The sequence below is a fragment of the Lates calcarifer genome, linkage group LG3, assembly GCF_001640805.2.
Source record: "Lates calcarifer isolate ASB-BC8 linkage group LG3, TLL_Latcal_v3, whole genome shotgun sequence".
Classification (NCBI taxonomy): Eukaryota; Metazoa; Chordata; class Actinopteri; family Centropomidae; genus Lates; species Lates calcarifer.
The window spans coordinates 1,291,665-1,316,859 of NC_066835.1; the positions used below are offsets into that span (position 1 = coordinate 1,291,665).

General features: G+C 41.2%; 1 protein-coding gene across 1 annotated transcript in view; it reads right to left on the minus strand.

Annotated features, from left to right (window-relative positions):
* thsd7aa (thrombospondin, type I, domain containing 7Aa) overlaps positions 1-25,195 on the minus strand; it is a 152,314-nt gene that overhangs the window by 79,278 nt on the left and 47,841 nt on the right. The window contains 3 exon segments of the mRNA XM_051078823.1: positions 6,575-6,777; positions 6,779-6,824; positions 10,720-11,884. Coding sequence (XP_050934780.1) covers positions 6,575-6,777; positions 6,779-6,824; positions 10,720-11,884 — 1,414 coding nt within the window.

The following is a 25,195-nucleotide window of genomic DNA, read 5'->3' on the forward strand; positions in this document are numbered from 1 at the left end:
GAAATGTTTCTTCTGACATAGTTCCTTATTTGTAGATATCTGAAAAAGTGTCATGGCTACAGTGTAAATTTGTCCTTAAGCTGAGTAAACAAAGAGAATACATTGTCAGTGTACAAATCATTAACAGTGACAAGACCTTTCCTCCTCCAGGTTGAGAAAATTGGGTCTAATTGCGAGGGAGGAAATGCATGATTAAAACAAATAGGGGCTAAGATGGAAGTGTTTGGTAATTTAAAGACCTGTTTAATTTGGTACCATACCTTCAATGAATTTTTAACTATAAAACTGATCCCTTTAAATGATGCAAGAGGTTTTCTTTCTGCATGGAGTAGCGCTGGAAGGGAAGTGTCACTGACATCCTGTTTAATGGCCACCCATGAGGGGGTTGTGTCTTTAATTTCATCAGGGTATGCATCCTGCCAGTAAATGAGGGCTCGGGTAATAGCTGCCCAGTAATAGTGCTGGAAGACAGGTAGGGACAGCCCTCCTAAGTTTTTAGGCTTGCAAAGATGTTTTTTACCAATATGATGTGTTTTATACCCCCAGATAAAGGGCATAATAATTGAATCTAATGTTTTAAAAAATGTTTTAGGCAGGAAAATGGGTATACTTTGAAATAAATACAAAAACCTTGGTAAAGTCACCATTTTGATGGCGTTAATCCTGACCTATCATTGACAGGGGGAGCGTTCGCCAGTATTCAATGTCACTCTTAAGTTTGTCAGTCGTAACCTTAAAGTTCAATTTGTAAAGCAGGTCTGACTGTTTGGGGATAGTGGTTCCCAGGTACTTTATGTGGTCAGTAATTTTAACTGGGAGATTGCTAAGGAACTCGGTGTCTAGGCCCTCATTTAGAGGCATAAATTCACATTTTTGCAAATTTATAGTATATCCTGAAAGCCTCCCAAACTTTTTAATAAGATCCAGTAGTGGTGGGACAGATTCTTCAGACTGTGAAAAAAACAGAATTATATCATCAGCATACAGAGCTATGTGATGATCCATTTTTCCAAGGTGTATGGGTTTAATTTGAGGATTATTTCTGATGCTGATAGCCAGGGGCTCTATGCATATAGCAAACAGCAGGGGGCTCAGTGGGCAACCCTGCTGAACACCACGATACTGGTTAAAAGGAACAGAACTCTCTGAGTTGGTAAGGACTGATGCAGTTGGATAGGCATAGAGCATTTCTACCCATGAGCTGAAATTCTTGCCCAGGCCAAATTCCTCAATAATTAACAGCATGTACTTCCACTCCACCTGGTCAAATGCCTTGTGTGCATCAAGTGCAAGGACTCCACTTTTTGGCTCATTTTGTTTACTATATACAATGTTTAATAATCTACGAACATTAAAGAAGGAAAATCTTCTGGGAATAAAACCCACCTGGTCTGGGTGTAGTATGGTCGATATATGCTTATTCAATCTATTAGCTACGATTTTAGTGAACACCTTTAAATCACTACAAAGGAGGGCTATAGGCCGATATGATGATGGGTCAGTCTCTTCTTTTTCCTTTTTCAGAATTAAAGAGATATTTGCTGTATATAAAGAGTCTGGTAATTTTTTGTTTTTAATTGACTCTTTGTTTATAAAACTCTATGCAAGGCCATCAGGGCCAGGTGCCTTACCATTTGGGAATTCTTTTATTGCCGTGAAGATTTCCTGTAGCGATATTTCTGTATTAAGCTCATCTCGTGCTTTTGAATCTAATTTGGAAAGTGGCAGAGATTGCAAAAACTGAAGGATATCTTCTTCCTTTGTGAGATGTTGAGAGTTGTATAATTCTTCATAATATTTCCTGAAACTATCATTAATTTGAAAAGGGTCTGTAACTAGAGAGCTTGAAGGAGTTTTAATCTTATGAATAGCCCTACTGGCTTGGGCACCCCTCAACTGTTGTGACAGCAAGGGTCCAGGTTTATCACCCAGTTCAAACTGTTTACGTCTTACTTTCAAAAGCAGAGTGCAAACTTGCTTAGACAGTATGCTATTATATTCATGTTTCAGTTTTACAATATCCTTAAGTACATGTGAAGATAGAGTTGTTCTGTACTGTTTTTCAAGTAAGGTGAGTTGCTCGTCTACTTCTAACAACCTCTGTCTCCTTTCCTTTTTTTTGTGTGGCTTCATATGATATCACAAATCCTCTTAATACTACTTTAAAAGCCTCCCACAATGTTGAGTCTGAAACTTCCCCTGTATCATTGAAAGCCACATATTCCTTAATAAAGGATGAACATTTTTCATAAAATATTTCATCCTTCAGTAAGTTGAGATTAAATTGCCAATTGTAATGGGCCCTTTTCCATCCACCATCGATGCCAATAGTAACAGGGCTATGATCTGAGATTAAGATATTATGGTATTTTGATGAAGAAATGACTGATGCCAATCTGGAGTTAATTAAAAAGTAATCAATTCTCATATAGGTGCTGTGGACTTGGGGAAAAAAGGAATATTCTCTTTTGGTGGGATTCTGAATTCTCCAGATGTCAACAAGATTAAGAAATTTCATCAAATTGTTGAGTACAACAGTGGAATCGGAAGGACTGATCGGGCGTGAAGAAGATCGATCCATAAATGTATCTAAAATACAGTTAAAGTCTCCCGATTATTAAGTTGGTTGTGGTTAGATCAGGAATAAGACTGAAAGCACCACGGAAAAAGCCTGGGTTGTCAAAGTTTGATGCATATATATTTAACAGGGTGACATGAAGCGTCAGGATGGTGCCAGTCACCAATATAAAGCGACCATTTGGGTCACTTTTGGTGGATATGTGTTGGAAAGGAATATTCTTTTTAATCAATATGGCTACGCCATGTGCTTTAGCTGAAAAAGTTGACTGAAACATTTGTCCTATCCAGCTGCATCTTAGTTTCAGGGCCTCTGTGTGTTTAATATGTGTCTCCTGTAGGAACATAATATCAGAATGGACGCCCTGCAAGTGAGAAAATACTTTCGCTCTTTTAGCTGGATTATTCAGACCCCTAACATGCCAAGAAGTTAGACTAATAGTATTATTTCCATTAGAACTGTTGTTAGGACCACTCATGACACCCACACACAGCAAAAATACAGGATACCATAGTAAACAAACAAGATATTGTGAGTACAGTACATAAAACTAAAACAAAAAGAATTATACCCTACCCTCCCTGTTTCCCCTTTCCCAAACAAAGGGGAGAAAGTAAAACCCCCATTGTAGTGGAACTGCTGGGCAATGAGCTTTCCCATAAATCTAGTAAACTTCTAACAGAGAAAACTAGACACTAATCACTAACTTCTGCTCACATCACCCTTTTGTGATAAGGCAAATGTTAAAACGCTCTGGTGTCAGCTATTTCAAGATGTATTATCAAAAACCCTAAGACTGACGACTTCCAGTACGTGTGGGTTAGAATAAAGAAGGAAGTGAAAGACGATGAACGCTAAAACTTCGCATTACAAGTAGGTATCCCTGAACCCAGGGGAATTATTTTAAAATTGAGAATGTACATAAGAATAGAGAATGAAGGAGTCATAATGACAGCGTCCCGGGTGTTGCACAATTACTTAGTTTAAATGTAACATTAAACCAGTGAGGGAGTAACAGCATGGTGTTCAGCAACAACATGTACTCTACCGGAGATTTTGTCCAAAGATTGTTCGTAGGAGAAAAATGAAAGGAAGGAGTTAGACGGCATCCCGGGCTCCATACATGTCCGATTACTCCGTGGCTCCAGGTGCAGCAGCTTGGATGTGTGTGCCGACGTACCTGCTCGCCTCCTGCGGTGAGTGAAATATTTTTGGTAGCACCTTCATGTGTGAAGATAAGCCGGGCAGGGAACAGGAAGCCATGACGGATGCCAGCCTCTCTCTAGTTTCTGCCTGGTGTCGTCAAATTCTTTGCGGTCCTTAATCACGTCTGCAGTGAGGTCCGGGAAGATGTTGACGTGCTGTCCTTCGTAGCTTAGCGGGCTAATGTTGCGGGCTATCTGCATTATTTTCTCTTTCACTTGGTCGTGGTGTATCTTGGCAATCATGATGCGTGGCTTGTTGCTCAGCGGGCCGATGCGGTGAGCGCGGTCCACCTTGATCCCGTGGGAAGGGAAGTGGTCTGCCCCCAGAAGCTTAAGCAACAGGTCCCTTTTCGACTTTCTCAGGCAGACCAACAATTTTAATATTTTGTCTTCTACATCTGCCCTCGAGATCGCTCTGTTTAGCTTTTAAGAGTTTGTTCTGGGCACGCAACTCCTCGCAATGCGCGTCGTGCTCCTCTCGTGTCTCCTCTAGGCTGGTTATGCGAGATGAGTTTGCGGCCAGAGCAGTTCTTACGCCAGCGAGAGACGTCTCCAAGTTGTCAAACCTTATAATCATAGAGTTTTCCATTCGTCTAATGGCCTCTAGGATGGACACTGAGGAGTCTTCCTCCATGGATGTGTCCTGCAAGTCCATCACTGGCGCTAAGAGAGCCAGGTGAGCTAGCACTAGCTAGCTCATTCGGCAAACTATCACTTTCGCTCCCCGGAAGGCTGTCTTGCATCTTTTGAGGCTGTCTCTTGTTTTTAACCATCGTTGAGATTTTCATCAGTTACCTGGCAGCGTCAGTGCGGGTAAAAAGCGAGCGTATATTATTTAAATTCAACAAGGGTGGGAGAGCAAGTAAAAACACAACCTACTCCATGGCCTGCTCACTCGCGCCCCATCATTGTGAGTTTTTGTCATAACTCACAGTGTGGATGGCTTTTTGCAGGCACTGAATAACATCGTGTGTGGCTGAGTGAGTCACAGTAACTGACACCTCTCCAGTATTGTTACACAGATTTTTTATGTTATTAACCATTGACTGTTCTCAATACACCTCAGGATTTGCAATTTAACCAGACCGTCTACTGAGTTCTGTCCCAGACTCAATTTCGATGCTGAAAGGCAGTTGTTAATTGCACAGCTATTCATAGCTGGGTTTGTGTGTGGTTACTGAATTGGCAGCAGTCTGATTCAGCAATAAAGCATTGTGGTTTCCACCCTGAGGTCAATGTAAACCCTGCCTCCATCTCTTGTTAATGGAATTCATTTGAAGTCACCAATGAAAGGCTCCATATTCATGAGCAAGGTCTCTGTCTCTCTCAGAGCTGCTGCAGGACAATGAGACTCCTGGGATACCATTGCATCTTGGTGCTTTGAGTTGCACAGATGGGAACCAACCAGAGCAGTTCTTCAATAACATGAACAAACTGCTGCCTGTCTTCCTGCTGTCTGTCAAACAGAGGGCAGCAGGAGTTGATGGACACGGATATACTGTTTAATATGGATTACAGAGAGTCACAGTACAGTGACACCAGAACCTCTAGATTCTGTTCCAGGGTTCAGGAAACCTCAATTTAAAATCAAATGATGGTGATTTACTGAAAATCACATATTTATACCCGGTCTTTCCCAGTAGATTGTAACTCCATTTTATATTTATTTTTATCACTGACTTTGTAAGATTAAACTACGTTTGTAGCCTTGCATTCAGATGAATTTGAATGAAGAAGGCATGTGATAGTCATCATTTTATCTAAAGTTCAGACTGTGTATCAGAGGAGAAAAAGTAAAGATCACTTTGACTTCATTGTCTTGTTCAAGTGTTTCTCATTGTTGAACAAACAAATGTTAGATATGGCATCAGTCAATATTGTTTGAAAAGAGTAAACACCAACTCAGTAGCACACACATGGCAGTGAGAGGATACCAGGCACAGAGTGTGTTTCTGATGTAATTCTTAGTGTTTTCTTTCTTTTGGAAAATGTAAATCATATAATAATCATAGAAAGTGTATTTTTTATAACTATTATTTCTTTGGGCTTTTTAAGCCTTTATTGATACAGTGATAGTGAGAGAGAGACAGGAAACTGGGAGCGAGAGTAGGGGAGTGACATGCAGTAAAGGTCTGGCCTGATCAGGAGTCAAATCTGGGATCAGCTGCTCAGGGCACTAAGGCCCATGTGGTACATGCCCTAACCATTTGACTATGGGGGTGACCCCACAAAGTGTGTTTTAGTATTTTTTGTCTCTTTTAGAATGAATATTGAAGTTAGTGAAAGCTAACATTACCAATCTCATGGCCTATGGTTATCCTTGGGGTCAAATAAGTACAGAATGTAGACTTGTGATAGTAGCAGGCTGAAGTTTTCCATCCTCCCTGTCATTTGGAGGACTCTCTCAGAAGCACAGAGATATTTTAATTTAGGGAAGACAGGGGAGAGATTAATGCTATCCATACTCCCCAAACTAGAACCATAGAAGTCACTTTGAAAATCTGTGAAGTTTTCCTCTAATGGTTGATTATTGGGTTGGCCACACTGTAGCCCATCTCCCTCATGCTTCTCCAGTATCACAAATTAAAAGTCTTTTTTTGTCAACAAAGGAAAGAGTTTAATGTGAAAAGATGGCATGGCCAATATCATAATAACCTTTCCATAAACCAATCACATTTTTATTTTTTAGCACCAAAAGTATTAGATACAGAAAATTGTACATCAGCTCAACTTTTAGCAAACTAGCAGCACTTGTACTGTAGCTATATTACTCTTTCTGTTCTGTACTCACACAGTGCAGGGTGGCACCCCATCTCCCTGAGGGCTGCAGGGCTCCTTCTCCTCCAGCTTTGGGCAATCTTCTCCTCCACCGATTGGGAACTGGCTCACTTTTCTGGTGCGAGTGCGTTCGCCCTTGGGTCCATTGGGGTCATAACACTCCTTGGAGCAAGCTGACCATTCAGACCATTCAGTCACATCACAGTCTTTGGTCATGCACACAGGCCTGGAAGGTCACCGGCAAAGTCTCCTGAGAGCACAGGCTGTAGAAGATAAAAACAGAGACAATAATTAATATACCTGCTGCTGGTTTTATAAAAGTTGCAACTACACAACTACAATTTCCCATTTAAAAACATTGCTTGTAACACACTTATGGATGTAATGGATGGATGTAATGTAATTTTATGGATTATAAGTGTGTCCCCAGAAATCTTTCAATCAGTGTATTTAAAATCAGTACCCATGTGTGGCAGGTTTAGGAAATCCTGGGGGCAGAGAAAATGCCCTGAGACAGAGGTACAAAAAATGGAGATATAAATGCAGATATAACAGGAGTATGGTTAAAACCTGCAAATACGCTGCTTATCTTTATCATATGAAAACAAGCATCATACTGACACAACAATGGGCACAGAAAGCTATGTATGCAACTGTAGATGAAGACAGAAAGGGGAGGGGAAGACAGAGAGAAACAAACTCCCTCTACATTGTTGTCAATACAGTGACTGTAGTGAAGGGATTACACTGAGTCTGGTGAAGTACAACTGTATGTCCTACAGCTTTTCTTTGTCTGAGTCAGCCAATGAGATAAACATGGTTTCAAAATTGTTCATTACAAGCCCAAACAATTTGTTATCCATATTTTCAGCAGCAGCCTCACAGCACCATGGCTTTGTTTGATGATAGGATTGTTGCAGAGCTGAAAGACACTTGTTTTCCTCACTGTGTGGTTTGTAGAGGCTAATTGGACATTTGGGATAATAACACACTGCTTCTCTTTTCTGCTTCTCTTTCCTTTCATTTTTCAGTTCATTTTTTCCCATGTTTCCCTGAACTTCTAGAGGTTTTCTAAATCTTTGTGAACAAACTCTGACTGCTCTTTTAGTTTTTTTCCTTCTTTCTTTCACTGTCGAGACACAATTATGGTAAATGAAGCTTTATGGACTTTGGACTTTGACAGTTTGGACTTTGTAACTTTGACTATGATTTACTGCTGCTGTCATCATACCCACTCCATTGTTTTCACTAGAAACACTGAGCAAAAATAGTTGATTTGTACAGTTGATTTGAAGTAGTAATTTGATTCATTTTATTTGGGCATATGAGAGTATGTGGCTTCACAAAATATTCAGAGCCCTTCACTTTCTGCAGACTTTATTGTGTTATGTTGTGTTTTTGCCCATCAATCTACAATCAATAACCCATAATTACAATGTGAGAGCACATTTTTGATAATTTATCAGAAATCAGTATTCAGACTCTTTGCTGTGGTACTCCAAATTGTGGTCAAATGCATCCTGTTTGCCAGAATCTGTTTGGCGTCCAAATGAATTGATCAAAATTGTGGTAAGGCATAGATGAGGGCATGGGTAACGCTCTGAATGTTCCCATGAGCATGAGACAAAAATTTAATTCCAAACACCTTTCAGCACAACAGTGCCCACAGAACATCTATAGATCTGAAGATGGCAGTTCACACAGCTTCTATCCAAGGTGGAGTATGCTATAACTAAAATTCATGTAAAAGTCTGTGGTTGCAGAAGCTACATCTGTGTGATTAAAAAAATGTAGAATCTTTGTTATAATGTGGTTAATAAAAGTAAGCATTTAATTGTGCGATAAAGCATTAACGTCAGCACAGAGTTCACTCATCTGGGACTAGAAAATCATTTCTGTTGCTAGGTAGTTACTAAGAGTCTGATTATTTGCTGTAGTGGTAAACTCGGTTCCATTACACATAGGAGTCCACTGACGTGACTGATTACGTTCCAGTTATTAGTCGACCCCATGTATTTCCATGAATATGGGAAAAACACTCGACAAAACCTTTTAATGTTGAGAGCAAATTGCTCCTCGAACATGAACAGATTTTAATTATACATTTTACTTTGTTGGTAATAGGTGTATAATCCCAACATTAACTGAGAGGATGCACTTTAACGTCTTTTGAGCACGACGCTTGCCATCATTATCAAGTTAGCCCATCTGAGGCTTTTTATTCAGTGTGTGGCTAAATAACTGTATGTAAATATTCCAAAAGTGGATATTAATCAGAGTTCTGCTTGATGAGTGGCATTCACTTGAAGTTTGAATTATGTATGAGTATGAATTCTGACCTTCTCTGAGGCTTTAAAAGGAACTGAACCACAAGAGCCCTGATTTTCTCAGAGAGTAATGGACACTACTCAGTGGCCTGTATTAGAGTTAAGCAAGAACAGAGAGACAGAATGAGGCCATTAATTCCCTACAAAGAACATGGCTGTCATGGACATTGACCTGACTGAATAAAAACATGTATAGAGACTGTATGTCTTTGGATGGATCTGACAGTGAAGCTTTGGTGAACATATCCATTGTTATTGAGCTGGGAGAAGCTGTATGTACACTGAGGGAGTGGAACAGATAAAATGATGCGGAACACTGAAACCAAAACTGAAAGCAATTTTATTCACAATCTTCATTATTAAATTATTATATTATGACTGTGGTATTATAAGATAATTATGGATGGATATTTATGGATATCAGTTCTGTGTCATTTTATGACAAGGAAGAATCACAGACACAGTCCACTAATTAAACTCTAGCCATCATGTAGGGTTTTGGATTATCTGAGCTCTATGTAAATACTAGATTCAAGACAGAAAACAGAGATAAAACTGAAGGCTTGCAGGGTTTCACAACAAATTCAGAATGACTGAATGTTATGAGCTCTGACAATTTCAACCACAGTTTGTGGTGCCACAGATAGCGCATAGAAGCATGCAGCAATCTGACACAACAACAAGAAGCCACATTTGTTAAAGCAAAGAATTTTGTTTAAAGAAAGAGATGTTTAATGACAATGTTTTTAACATTCAGTACCAACATTTCTAAAATTCTTTCTTCCCACAAGATCTGTGTATTTTCTGTGTAGTACAGTGTACTGCTACGCCACCACACCCCAGTATGGTTAGAGACAGTCCGTAGTTATGTCAAATAAATTGGTGTTGTATTAAGAAACCAAAAATACTTAGGTTAGGGAAAGGCAGTTGTTACAGTTAAAAAGTAGTGAACATTGATTGCATGTCTGCGACAGAAGACTAATACCACTCTCCAGCATGAAATCCACCACATATTTACTTTAAGACACACTACAAACAGAGCCACTTTGTATACTGACACTGAACTTTGAGGTGAGGAATTGTCCAGCATAAAATAATTCCTAGGGATAATTATCTGACATTTTGGTCTACCATGAAGTCTTAAAACCATAGTATGCTTTGAACAAAAAAGGTCAATTTGTCATGAAAGACTCAGACATGGGCCGATCAAGTTAACTGATGCTATGCATGAGTCTTTTGCTGCTGTGTATGATTATGAAGTGATAGTTAAAGACATTACAGGCATAAGGGCTTTTCTAAAGTATATTACATATGCAAACGTTATCATGGGAATGTCAAAGGACTCGAAAAACTCAAATTAAAAACAGTGATATTTAATGTTGTATATTGTTCATTATTTTCCTGCCCTATGTGCAATGATTGCAATAAACTGCACTGTGGTAAAAAAAAAAAAAAAAACATTTAAAAAATTATAAAAATCTGGTGATGAGGGTGCCAGAAAAAACGTGTTGAAATACCCATCAAATCACAGGTCATTTACCAAAGCCAATCTCTGAAGTTTTTTAATCTTAAAAAAATGTACCCAAACCTAATTCAAACAACCTGAAAGTCCTAATGATGAAAAAAAACCTCAACTTTGATGTAAACGTAACCCTTATTCCTCAAAATTATTATCCAGAGTAGCCTCTTAGGAAACTGAAAACAAACCAAAATTCTCTCACAAAACATATTAAAATTTAACAGCAAAGCAATACATCATTGTAGATGGAACCATGGACATGGCAGAGTCTGTGAGGTGACACATGATGAAACTTATTTCAGTCATTCTTACCTGAGAGCTTCAACATTCCCACTCTTATGGACACATGACACTTCCCTGGTCTGATAGCCAACCTGCAGGTCCCAGAACTTTCCTCCTGGCCGGTTCTGACGGTTCCTGTTCCTCTTCTTCTTGATGAGTTCTCTCGTCTCAGGATCCTTTGACTTGCCCCTTTCCCTTAACCTATCTCTGATTTTCTCCCTCATTTTCTCCCTTTTCTCCTTGTTTTTAGCCTTTTTCTGACGTTTGGGTCTGTCCGCTTGTCGGGAAGGCCTGTCTGGTCTCCTGTTTGCCCTACTCAATTTTCTGTTGGGTCTGGATGGTTTGTGAACATCTCTGGACAGTTTATTACCCTCTTTGGACCATTTGTCTCCTTCTTTTGGCTGTTTGTCCCCTCGGTTTGACTGCTTGTCACCCTCACTAGACTGTTTGACAACCTCTCTGGATGGTTTTTCGCTCTCTCTGGACTGTTTGTCACCTTCTTTAGAGAGTTTGTCGCTTTCCCTGGATGGTTTGTCACTCTCTCTGAGGGGTTTGGGAGCTTGTCTGGCTTGTCTTGGCAGTGGGACAGAGCAAGGTCCCCAGGGTCCCACCCTGAGGCTGTAGAGGCTCTCCTCTCCCTCACAGAGCCCTGGCTGGCATGTCTGAAACTCAGTCAGGTTTGGGCAGGCTGCCCCACCGAACAGTGGCGGAGCCAGAACGAAGCGGATCCGGTTCTGTAAGCCCATCCCACAGGTTTTAGAACAGGGAGTCCACGGGCTGAACTCAGACACCACACAGTCCCGAGGACAGGGGATAAGACAGGCCTGCTCTAGGCGTGGTTTAGGCTCAAAGTATTCACAGATCGCATCCTCTGTAGGCTCACCATTTGCCTTCTGGACACAGCCCACCTCACGGGTCTGGATGCCTTCCTCTCCCCGGGTGCACACAGCAGGGCGCTGCACCCCGGAACTGCGCATCGACACTGGGACACATTGGTTCCAGGCTCCCAGCTGCCAGTCATACAGATCTTTGTGCCAGTCACATACTCTGAAGCAGCTTTGCTGGTTGTCTGGACGTTCTGTCTGATTGCAGTTGGTGTGCAGGGTGGTCCAGCCTTCAGAATGGGCGCACCATACTGCCCTGCTCTGGCTGCCTCCAGGACCACACTCACTGCCCATACAACGACCCCATGGACCTGTAATGAGCAGGAAAACAGAGTGGTACTGAGTAACAGAGTACTGCTTGAAGGCTTTTTAGCACGTTACAACATGTTTTACTTTTGTACTATAACAGTAACACTGTACTCAAGTTGGCACAGCTGGCATCTGAGGCAAAAACACAAGCAACTGGATGATCAAGACAGGTTTTAAGCAAACCCCCTTAGTCATACTTTACTTTTACCATCAAATAACACGATAAATTGCTGCTGTGACTGCTGCTCTGTAGGTCTCCATGTTCCTAGATCAGTTCATTTTATTTTTTATTAAGTAGCCTACAACAGAAAGACTGGAGTTCTAACAAACCAGAATGATCCTGCCATGACTGTGATCATACTAAACTAGTTAATTTTTATTTATTTTTTAAATTTTTTTTTTTTTTTTTTTGGTACAGTATTAGCTTTCCATCAAAAAAGCAGTGGACTGTGGATAATTTCAAAATGTTGATGTTTCATGGTCAGGTTTCCTTTTAAGGAAAATGACTGTATCTGAAACATAAGTGCTTCTGAGTGCTATATTAATGTCCTGACAAATACACACTTACTGTTAAATCACTCTCTTTCAATAGTGTGATTGCACTTCCCCTGGATTCATGAGATTACAATTATAGGTCTAAGTAAATATTGACATTCAGCACAAAACCCCTGTTAGAAGTGCAGCAGATGCAGAGCCAGAACATCTGAAGTCTCTGTCAATACAGGAGCAACATAATAATTAGCTGAAGTGACAAATGGCTCAGCCTTGAAGATCATCAGTCCTGAACGGTGTTTCAACACTGGCAACCTTTGTAGATGCAGACACTGAAAAATGTCAAAAAAAAAAAAAAAAAAAAAAAAAACTTTATTGATAGTTTTACATTTAGAAACAAAAAGATATATTCCCTACACCCACTGACAAAGTTTACAAACACAGAAGAAGAAAAAAAGGAAAAAAGAAAACAATATATATACAACAGTGCATATTAATAAAATAAACATATGTACATGTATGAATCAGCAAGAAAAAAGAAGAAAAAGAGGGGACCTTTCTCCTTTACTCAGCATCACTTTATGAATATAACATCATTATATTGACAGCTGGCTCTACTGTATCTTAGTTTTTCTAACTGCAGCATGGAGGGCATTTCACTAAACCAGTTATCAAAAGATGAAGGCTTGTCTGATTTCCACTGAAGAATAATAAATCCGCAGGCCATTAATGAAGTAATAGATCTTTGCCTTTGTGATGCAGAAACCATTGGAGATATATGGAGAAGGTTCTATGATTTTTCTACAAAAGCATGACAGGACCTCAAAAATGTTTTTTTTCCAAAAATTATTCAAAGTTGACAGCATCATAGCATGTGAGCTGCAGTGGCTGGACCTTGATGACACTGTGTACGCATTGGACTAACATTAGGATATATTTTTACCAGGTTATCATTTGAACAGTGTAACAAAGGATGTAGTCCTTTAAACTAAATCAAGCATTGTCAAAAATTATGGATTCAAAAATGTAAATCTAAATAAATATGAATCAGATTAGAGTTAACATTTAGATTAGTCCGATGAACAAATGTAACCTTACACAATTCCACATTTCTTTGATTGTTGTGATTTTGGAAAGCCTTGCTCTAAATATGATAAAAAGAAAGCTTGGTTGAACATGGTTGAAAATCCCCTTTGACGTGAGATCTCTAGGAAATGCTGCAGTAATAATAATAATAATAATAATAATAATAAACCTTTGTTTATTGTTTTGTGACAACACAAGCAGAATTGCAAATTCCATATAATGCCCTTGGTCGTCCACAGGTAGGTGCTTCCTACATTTGACCTCCTATTGTTGTGCTTTAGATGAGAGTGTTGTGAGGCTGCCTGTTTGCAAGGTGAACCCTGGCTGATAAATGGCATCTTAATCATTGAGCAGGCTGTATTAAATAGAGGTTTCACTCAATAAAGCTGAGATACAGCTATGAAAATGTCAACAGAAGAGCATAGAGTCTAAATTAGCATACAGCTGTAGGACAGATGGTCTGGATCAATACAAATCAATAAAGGTAGCAAGAAACTGCCCCAGACATGAGAGACAGATCTGTGACAGCTGTACAGCTGTCACAGATCTGTACACCTTCAGTGGCTGCCATTATTGTCTTTGACTGAGAATGGGAAAATACATTGCTCATTTAATGTAGAGAAAGAGTGTCATTGATGAGATGGAGAAGCCACTTATGAAAAACAATGGTAAATTGATTTTGTAATTGAACGTAGACAAAAGGCTACATGCTACAAGGCTAAATATCCATCTGGGCTGGGGTTTTCACCCATATCCAGCTCTCCACAGAGGCCAGCATGTTTATAGCCATAAAGGATTAGTTCCCTGGCAGGCAGCATTGTCTCAGCTCCATACAGGTGTTCACCATAATTTATGGACATGCCACTGAAAGACACAGTTATCTCCAGGCTGATGGTGAATGTAGAAACTAAAGGAAGGTGGTTGTACTCACAATACCTTACATCACCTATTACCTACTGAGAAGAGCTAAGAGACAGAGACATGGAGGGCACTGTGCCAACAAGGCTGAAACTCCAGGAGGGCTGCCACACATCTAATCACACCGTGCCTCCACCCTTATCCCACAAACAGCCAGAGAGACAAAAGAAATAATGAGCAGCTGGGTTTTATTCACTGCAAGTAAAAGAGTACACCGCATATCTTTTTACTTACTCATACATTATTACAGGCTAAAGTTAGCAAGCCAGCTAAAAAGACTATATAGTATGTATAGTAGACTACACAGGTGTTGCTCATATTTGATGTTACTTGGGGTTTGCATCTTGTTAATAATAATAATAGTAATCCATCAAATTTCTGTAGCACTTCATGACACTCAGAGGTGCTTTGAGTCAAATTTTATTATTACGCTTCTGAACTTTAACTGTATCTCTTATTTTTATAAATGTGTTTTACTTCAGATGTCTTGTTTAGTTCCTTCTATGTCTGCCTCAGTTCCTTTAATGTCTCAATTTAGTTCCTGTTCCCTTAAGAAAGCAGGGAAATTGTTAAGGTCAGGAGGTGACAACAGATACATAGTCTCTGATAAACTTTGCATGAACTTTAGTGCTAAGCATAGCCTTTTCTACCTGTCTATGTAGAGCAGAGTGTGGTTTGCCAGGTAGAACTGGTTTAGGAACATGGAAGCGAGAGGGAGGAACTGTTTACTTTTTCTCTAACCACAAGGTTCAGTCTGCTTCCACTTGGGAGTTGGGGCATCCTTGGTGAATATCAAACATGAATAATCGTGTTTTGTTATAAAATTGTATCACTCTGTATGTTCAGGGTCAGCCCTCTAGAGTACACCTTGACTGTAAGAGCTCTGTCCTTTCAGCTGAAATAGATTCTCTCTGCAATCCTTTCACCTTTGCAAATAAAATACAAAGACGGATTGGTTGTCATTGGATTTGTTCACTTTTCTCCAAATATTCTCCAAATATCCATAACACATCTCACCTCTTTTGGTAAAGGCCAATTGGTTCCCCACACTTCCAGCTCAAGAAAACAAGCATGCTGACCCCCAGACTGTCAGAGTGACCAAGAGTCACTGGGTTTAGTAATTACTCAATTACAAATTTAAAAGTTACTGTAAAAAGTAATCACATTACTGTAATGTGATACAAAGTAACGTTACTTCCTATCACTGCATATTGTTAAGACCATAATTCTGAGTAGCCAAATGGGAAAAAACAGTCCTCTAGTTGGGAGTAAACGATATCTGGATTTTCTGATAATTACAGTATTGGCAAGAAGAAACTGTAGAAAAGGAAGCAAACCACTGCTGGAAGTTACACTGAAACAAAATCTAACTTTAATTCAATAGATTAACCTAATCATAATATAAAATCATAAATCAGTATTAATCTAAAATCTGTTTTTGACTGCAGTGGGTTGTTTTTGGTTTTCATCAGTTTAGCTGATGTATGACCATGATTTTAAACTTTGAATAAAAAGTGTTTTCTGGACAGGATCAACAATAACATAAACTGAAATCGAAAAGTGAACGAAAGTGAAAATGTGAGATGTTAACATACAGCGAGGGGTGGGGCTAATTTGATCAGCGAGAAGAAAAAAGAAGACGATGAGTGGAAGAGGTCTGCCTCTGCCTGGCACATAATTGGCCTTATACCCACACTTGACTGGTTATATGATCCTCAGCCCTGAGGCTGTGCTGTGAGCATCCAGCACTAGATTTATTTCTCTTCTCCTCATGTCAGCACCATTAGTAGAGCAGAGACCACTGGTACAGTATACTACACTCCCAGCAGTGCACTGAAGGCTGTTCCTCACATTAAACAATTGACTCTTTCCTAAGCCCCTTTCCCCTTCTTACTGCTGTTACTTCAATCAAGCTTTCAATTCCAGTGGGGCAAGAATGCAGTCAATGACAAGGATGGCTTGTTTACCACTCACTTGAAACAATGGGTACTTGATTTCAGACTACTACTGACCATCGACTCTGAGGGCCTTCTGCTGTGAGGCAACAGAGCTAAACACTAAGACCAGGTCAGACCAGCAAATGTTATAAGAGTAACCAGAATCAGTTCCCTCAGTCTGGGAGAATGCTGGCTGTCAGTCCTGCATGGGGCTTTTTCTAATATAGCCTGTACCCCAATAAATAACATCATTAGGTAATGATAGGCTATGCTTGGCATAGGTTACTATTAAAGGTAGTAATCTAGATAGTACAGCCTGTAGTTTAGGTTAGAGCAGGCTAACAAGTGTCTGTTTTTGGTTTTTGATAGGCTGAATAAAAACAACACAACACAATCTCAAACTCTTTAACTGGTGAATATCTATTAAAACACTGAATTTACTGACTTTCACACAAACATTCAATAGGCTCAATTTATTTTGAATTATTTCTTCAGCAGAAAAGAAGATCAGTCTTTGAAGGACGTACATAATGTCTTTACAGCTGCAAAACACTTGTTTAATATCCACTACTCAGAGACGAACCACAGGAAGGAGAGAAAGGCTTTTCTCTTGTTGTTTCTCAGCAGGCTTATCTCCTCCATGGCCTGCCAGAACAAGAAAACTGAGATCTGTGTGAAATAATTTCAACCCACAATAATGGAATTGCTCTTTTAGGACACTCCCTACCCTGCAACCCCAAGACCTCCCACCTAGTTTCCCTCCCACTTTTCCCATGATGTCAAACAGAAGATTGGCATTGGCATTTACAGGAATAATGGAAACGTGAGATGTGCATCCCACCAGTGGCTATATGATAGAAAGGAAAGAGAAATGAGAACAGCAGCCGGCAGTCAATCTGTATGCATACAGATCTTTATTGCAGACAGGTCTATAATAAAGAGACATTGAAAAGGTCAGGGATTTACCATGAATTACTGTAGGCCCTCAACACAGACAAAGAAATTTCATTCCAGCTGTAAATCCATAATAACAGGCTTAAAGATAAACACCCAACAATTCCTTCTTACATATATTTTCATATTTTCTGGTACCTTGTGCTGAAAATTGGTTTTATTTCCATTCATTTCCATCTAATGTCTGTACATTAGAGCTCTTGACCCAATAACCTGTTTTTGGATCATACATATAAACTGCATCATTCAGTTTTACTGTCAACCAAATCGCATTACGTTATTTCTTTAACGTGAAAAATAATTTTAGCTTTTAATACTAAAATTTTTATACTGTGTGGTCTTAATCATATCATGGAGATGCATTAAGCTCCAAAAGTTTAATTTAACTAACTACATGACAAAGACTGCACTGTGCTGGAAATGGCAAGCTAAACACAGGAGCTACTCAAAACAACGTAGCTTAATACAACTTAACAAATTCCTCAGAACATGGGTCTCTGCATTCAGATCTGAGGACCAGCAGGCCTACAAAGAGGCACAGAGATGCGTGAGGGGGGCATCAGAGAGGCTAAAAGTAGGTACAAGCAGTGCATAGAGGAACACTTTAACAGCAACAACACCAGATACATGTGGCAGGGGATAAAGATTCTCACTGGCTAAGGACAACAACACATGCTCTGAAATATTTCATTTCTCACTTTGACCGCTGGAACAGAGAAGCCAGCACCCATCCTACACTACCAGGGAAGAACGACCCCATATAGTTGCACCAACATCAGGTCAGATCTACTCTGCACGGAGTCAAGCAGCTGGTCCAGATGGAGTCACAGGACAGATCCTCAAGGACTACATAGACCAGCTAGCAGAGGTATTCACCACCACCTTCAACCTCTCACTACTACAGTCTGCAGTCCTCAGCTGCCTCAAATCAGATCATCCAGGTGCCAAAGAAAAACACAGTGAACTGCCTTAATGACTAACATCCAGATGCTGTAACATAAGTGTTTTGAGAGACTCATCCTCTCTCACATCAAGTCTGCCATCCCTGCCGACCTCAGCCAACACCAGTTTGCATACTGAGCAAACAGATCGACAGAGGATGCAGTTATCACAGCGCTCTACACAGCCCTTACACACCTGGACCAGGACAGCACCTATGTAAGGATGCTGTTTGTGGACTTCAGCTCAGCTTTTGATACAGTTATCCCCCACAAACTGGATCAGAAACTGAGCAACCTGAGTTTAGTGGTGTTCACTGTGTACATGGATACTGGACTTCCTGAGCAACAGACCCCAGAACTTTAGGATGGGACATCACACCTCATCCACACTCATACTGAACACTGGCACACCACAGGGGTGAGTCCTCAGCCTCCTCCTCTACTCCCTCTTCACCCATGACTGTTCCTCCATTCACCCCACCAACACCATCATCAAATTTGCTCATGATGCCACTGTAGTAGGCTTAATATCAGATAATGAGACTAGGAAATCTAAGTGCGGCACAACACTACCCTCCCTCACAGATATCCACACTGGCCGACTTCAAAAGAAGCTGCATTTTAAAGGACCCTATCAAATGTTCTCCCCCCTGCTCTCTGGGAAGAGATACAGGACAATGAGAACCAAAACCAGCAGAATGAAAAACAGTGTTACGGCCATAAGTGTCTACCTGTGTCCCTCTCCCTCTTATTGTAAATAAATATATATTAGTTGTACAACCACCTGGCCATCTGGTCCTCCTTTCATCTCCTGGGAAAATTAAATTAAAAAGTTATTCATTGGCTGGCCTCAGGGATGTAACAGTTTGGGGGTTCCTCCGGGATCTACCCAGAAACGAGGCTGGAGAAGTCGGGTTGGCAACCGCCTGCTGGGTGAGTGTGTTCTCCAGTGGCTGACGCTGTGAGGTTTGTTTCCCACATACCTATTGTCTAGCTCTCGCTGCATTTAACAGCTTCCTCAGTGTAGATAGGTGAGTGCCCACCTGGGCTGCATAGCCCTTGCGTTGGGCATTCATGTGTTATTTTTCCTTTTTGATTTTTGGGGTGAATCCTGGGCGGAGGCAAAATTTCTTCTGAGGGGGTAGGCAATCTGGGCCTCGACCGCTGAGGGGAGCATTTTAAAGTTGCCCCGAGCCCGGAAAGCTCCAAAAGATAAGTGGGCATAGTTTGGGTTAGGCAGGTAAACTGAGGACTTCTGTCGGTGAGGCTAGCGTTGTGTGTAGGTTCATGCAGGGGCAAACGTGAGTGTTCGGTTTGCTGATGATACACAGCTTTATCTGTCAATGAAGCCTAATGAAACTAATCAGTTATTCAAACCTTCAGGCATGCCTTAGGGACATTAAAACTTGGATGATAAGCAATATTTTACTTTTGAACTCAGATAAAACTGAAGTCATTGTAATTGGTCCCGAACACATCAGAAATACATTTTCTAATGTAGTTATTAGTAGTTATTAGACAGCACTGCCCTGGCTCTTGGAGTTATCTTTGACCAGGATATGTCCTTTAGCTCACACATAAAACAAACTCCTAGGACTGCCTTCTTTCACCCATGTAATATCACCAAAATTACACATTTTCTGTCTCAAAAGGATGCAGAAAAACTAGTCTATGCATTTGTTACTTCCAGGCTGGACTACTGCAGTTTATTATTATCAGGCTGCCCCAACAAGTCTCTAAAGACTCTGATCCAAAATGCCACAGCACGATTACTGACAGGAACTAGGAAAAGAGACCATATTTCTCCTCTAATCCAGAATAGAATTCAAAATCCTCCTCCTCATTTACAAAGCCCTTAATGGTCAGACACTATCATACCTTAAAGATCTCATAGTTCCCTACAATCCCACTAGGACACTGCACTCCCAGAATGTTGGTTTACTGGTGGTTCCCAGAGTTTCCAACAGTAGAATGGGAGGCAGAGCCTTCAGTTATCAGGCTCCTCTACTGTGGAACCTTCTCCCAATTTTGGTCCAGGAGGTAGACACCCTCTGTATCTTTAAGAATAGGCTTAAAACTTTACTTTTTGATAAAGCTTATAGTTAGGGTTGGCTCAGGCTTGAACCATCCCTTAGTTATGCTGCAGTAGGCCTAGACTGCCGGGAGATTCCCCATGACACATCAAGCTTTTCTGTCCCATGTTAAATGTTACTAACTCAATATCTTCCCTTTCCCATAGTCATGTGCTCTTCCGTCTCTCTCTCCTTTTCAGTCACTTTCTGCAGGTACTTCTGCCTCTGGAACTGTAGAGTCTGACCTGCGATGACAAGCTTCCTGCTGCTCCTTGACCCCACTCAACAACTGCTGCTATAATTAGAAATTACTTGTACTTCTACAAGTTTCATTGCTACTTTTGCAATTAATATTTTTATGACTACTATTATTACTACTACTGTATTACTGGTATCACTTTACATTTTTTACATGGAACCCGTGTTATGCTATGTTCTGCTGAATTGCTGCAGGAGGGTTAGCTGTTGCTCGTTAACTCTGTGGCAGGCAGTAGTGAGAGGTATGGTGTAGTGCCCCCACTACTGTGTGTATTTCTTCTTCTTTTTCTTATTCATGGTGAGTATGGCACTTTTTGACTTAGCTGGGTTCATGGTTAACCCCATGCTAAGTTTATTTGATAAGCGTAGGCTGACTTGATCGCGGAGCATTATAATATTCTTGCAGCAGCATCTTGTTAAGGCAGAGCTGAAAGCAGGTGTTCTCACTGCTTTAGTTGAGCGTGGTGTTTTTCCCCCTCCGCCAGCCATGGAGCCGTCGATCCTGCGACCAGGATGGCTGCCCCTGTGTCAACGCTAAGGGAGAGCCTCTCCAGCACAGCAGGGCATCTTAGCCGGCCACAGCCTCTGGTGGAGGAGGCAACCAAGCCACAGCCTGTAGGCCATACACCAGTAGCACAAGGTGATGTGAAGGAAAAGTCATACACTCTGCCCCAGTTCAACCTGCTATTTGGCAGTTAGAACTGTGATCAGGCCAGGTTGAGATCCCCACTGGTACATTGTTGGGGCCTGACTCTGCCATCGCGTTCAATGTTAGTGAAAAAATTTCCCTTGAGTCTGAGGTGGAAGTCTATTTCAGTGCGTTTGAACACATTGCTGCTGCCCTGCACTGGCCAAAGGATGTCTGAGCCATTTTGTTACAGGAATATCCAGTAAGGGTCAGGAGGCTTGCTCTTCTCTGTCCATGGAGGACAGCTTAACTTATGAGAGGGTAAAGAGTGCCATCCTTAGAGCATACGAGTTGGTGCTGAAGGCTTATAGGCAGCATTTTAGGGGCCTTAAGAAAACACCAAACCAGACTCACATTTTGACTCTCTGCTGGAGGTGATGATACTGGAGGAATTTAAGAACTTCGTGTCAGAGCGTACAGATGTTTACTTGAACAAGCAGAAAGTAAACGCGCTGCAGCAGGCCCCTATTTTGGCAGATAAGCTATGCTATGTGTTGACTCATAAAATTGTCATCTCCAGGCATGAGCTCCGCGATTCTCAGCTGATACGCAAGTGGTGCCGTAGTAGTAGTGCATCCAGCTTGAAGGCTGACAAACTGTGTTTTTTCTGCCAAAAGGCTGACCATCTCATTGCTGATTGTGTTGCCTGGGAACGTAAGCAGCAGGGGGCTGAGGCAGGGGCAGCTTCTAAGCAGCCGAAGGGAGTAGGGCTGGTTAAAAATGTGTGTCCCGGTGGCTCGTCCACCAGCTCTCGTGGTCCTGATGACTGTTTCAAGCCCTTTACCTTTGAAGGATTTGTGTCACTCACCGGTAAGTCAGAGGACCGGCGCCAAGTCACTGTGCCGCGTGACATAGGGAGTTCCCAGTTGTTTATCCTTGCCAGTGCTATGCCATTCACTATGAACTCTGCTTGTGATGTGAGCACCATTGTGAGGGGAATGGGTATGAGTTTTGTACCTGTGCCTCTCCATCTGGTCTATATGAAATCCAAACTGGTAAGCAGGTTCTTCCCTGTGGCTGTCCACTCTCATTTTCCTGGTGATGGTGTGGGTTTCATCATGGGGAACGATATAGCTGGGGGAAAAGTCTATCCGGGTTCCAAGGTTATAGATGACCCCATCTCACAGGCAGAGCCTAGTGGCATGGCTCAGAAACATCCCAATGTCTTTACAATGAGTGTTACCAGAGCTCAGGCCCAGGGAGTAGACTTGTCTGGCTCATTGCTAGCATCAGCTCTGTCTGAGGACAGGTGGCCCTCTAGTGACGATGTGAGGCACTGCATGATTGAAAGGCCAGCTGACATCAAGCTCATTAAAAGCTCCCGCTGCTGCTGAACTGGGTTGCACTCAGCCAGGCACAGAGACATCTCTCTGTGTCCCTTGTCAGTTGTTTTGCTGTAGCTGAAAAAGCCAGTGAGGAAAGAGGTAAAAACTGAAGGAGGGAGTATTAATGGGCCGGTGGGCCCTGCAGCTAGGGGAAAGTTCAGGGGAGGACTGGGGCACAGTGCAACAGACAGCACATACTTGAGCTGGTGCATGAGCATGAATGAGCTGGTCACTTAGGATTTACTAAGACCTATGACCGCATTTTACAGCATTTTTTCTGTCTCAGTCTTAAATCCGACATGGCAAGCTTCGGTAAAACATGCAGCACTTGCCAAATGGTGGGGAAGCCAGCTAATGGACTATGTTGGCCCCTTGCATAGGACCAAAACTGGTAATCAGAAATCCATGCTGAGGAAGTATTGCATGGATACGGGGAGAGACTGGGATGAGCTCATGTTCATGAGCAGTTGCTGGGTGGATCTCCTGATAAAATCACTGTGGGAAATTTTTTGACCCGCTGCAGGGAGAGACTACAGCAGGTGTCCATGTTCTTCTGTGAAAGACAGAATGTCGGGTACCAACTACGTCATTCACACTCCTGACTGCCATAGGAAAACCTGGCTATGTCATGTTAACATGTTAAAATCATATCACTCTAGAGAGACCACTCAGAGGGAGCAAAAAGAAAACACCAGAGACTACTGCCCCCAGTGTAACACCTGTCTCCCTGGTGTGTGAAGATGGTATGGCTCATGATGACCTCATCACGCCTTCTGACAGTCAGCAGTGTGGGGAGTTATCAAACTCTGATTTCCTGTCAAACCTGGCATCACAGCTGTCTTACCTGCCTGATAGCTAACATAAAGAGATAGCTTCCCTTCTCCACTCTTCTTTTCTGTTGCTGGGGCAACCACCGCCTCCATTATGCTGGGGAGCGTCCGCGTAATGTACAAGGACTGAGGAGGGTGGCTGCCAGAATGCCAGAGACAGTGACTGGTAGAGAGTGAGAGACAGCAATGTCCCCACCCCACCCAAGACTAAGGTGCAGAAGTACTAAGTACAAAGTACTAAGACCTAAGAATAACCCCAGAATAACCCTCTCATACTCCCATATGCCACTTTTTCAATGTTGAGTCTGCACTTTACACTGCTATCATTTTGCACTATACCACTGTTTATACTTCCTTTCATTTTGCAGTTTTGCAGCTATTTCTGAGCCACAGGTATTAAAACATAGGTGTTAAAATAGCCACCTGTCAGCTTAACACGGCACATAATATTAACTAATATTTTATCTAGGTTATACCAAGAAATCCCATATATGACCTACTGTATAACCAAGGTTGGAATATGCAGTAGCTTTTATGTTTGGGCTAATGGGAGATATCACAGTACTGCAACAAACCACAGCAAAATTTACAATGCCGAGAAGAACCAGTGAACTCACTTGCTGACACTGCTGACTGCATGGTGCTGCTGATTGAGGCTTTGAAAATATTACTAAATTTCTGATATTTGCCCACCTCCTCCTCAATTTTTTTTTTGACAGGCAGGCCAGGCAGGCCACTTAGGGCCCAGGCCACCGGGAATTGTCTTGGCCTACATATCACCGAAGCAATTCAAGTCTCTGGTATCACCTCGATGCAAAACATGTAGCAGCGAGCAGGGACACCAGAGCTAACGTTAACGTTAGTCCTATTACAAGCAAGCAGTGTCGCCAACCCAGATGATGGGTTTCAGAGCCAAGATGAGTAAGCCCACATCTGCCACACTAAGATGATGATCAAACTGTTATGGCATATGTTGCAACCGAGTTTTGTTCAGGATACTGGAAGAATAACAGGTCAGGACTGAGGTCAATTAAGGGACCATTTTTGTTTCTGTTTTCTTTTTTTTTCTCTTTTTTTACTTTTTACCATTTTAGATGGTAGAAATGGCACTTTATGTTGAACTGCTGTTCTGTTTATTTTTGACCATGGATATTTTATTTACCATTTTACCACTCTTCTGGAATGTGTTGGACATTGGAAGTTTACAAAAACATTGGAAGTTTACAAAAACAAATAAATAAATACAATTGTATTGTTTAAACATATGTATATGTGTATTCATTGATTGAGTCATCGACCAAAATCAGTTTGAATTGAAAAATGTTGCTTCTTGTGTCAAATATTGATATGCGATTATTGCATGATTATTGAGATTAATTAATTACAAAGCCACTAATTAATTAGATTTTTTTTTAATCGAGTTGCATCACTATTTACTTTATTTTATTTTCACCATTCCATATTTTATCTGTGCTGTCATTCCAAGAGCTGCTAAATTGTGTTTCATTGTTGACAATATAGATCTATACAAACTTCACCAACCTAATGACTGTAAATGTCCAAAATCATCTCAACCAGCCTGTGCTTCTTCTCCGGTGCATTACACAGTTCTTCCCGGCAGCTTTCACAACATTAGAAATACCAAGCCCCATATACTCAAGGGAAGTCAGTCTGTGAGTGATATCACTGCAGACAAACTCACTTATCATCCCTCTGCAGCTTCTCTGTTGGTGTTAGTCATCATCATTCTCTCTGTTACTCTCATGCATTCAGTGTAAGTCTTTGTGCAGCTGTACCTTTCTTGCACTTTCA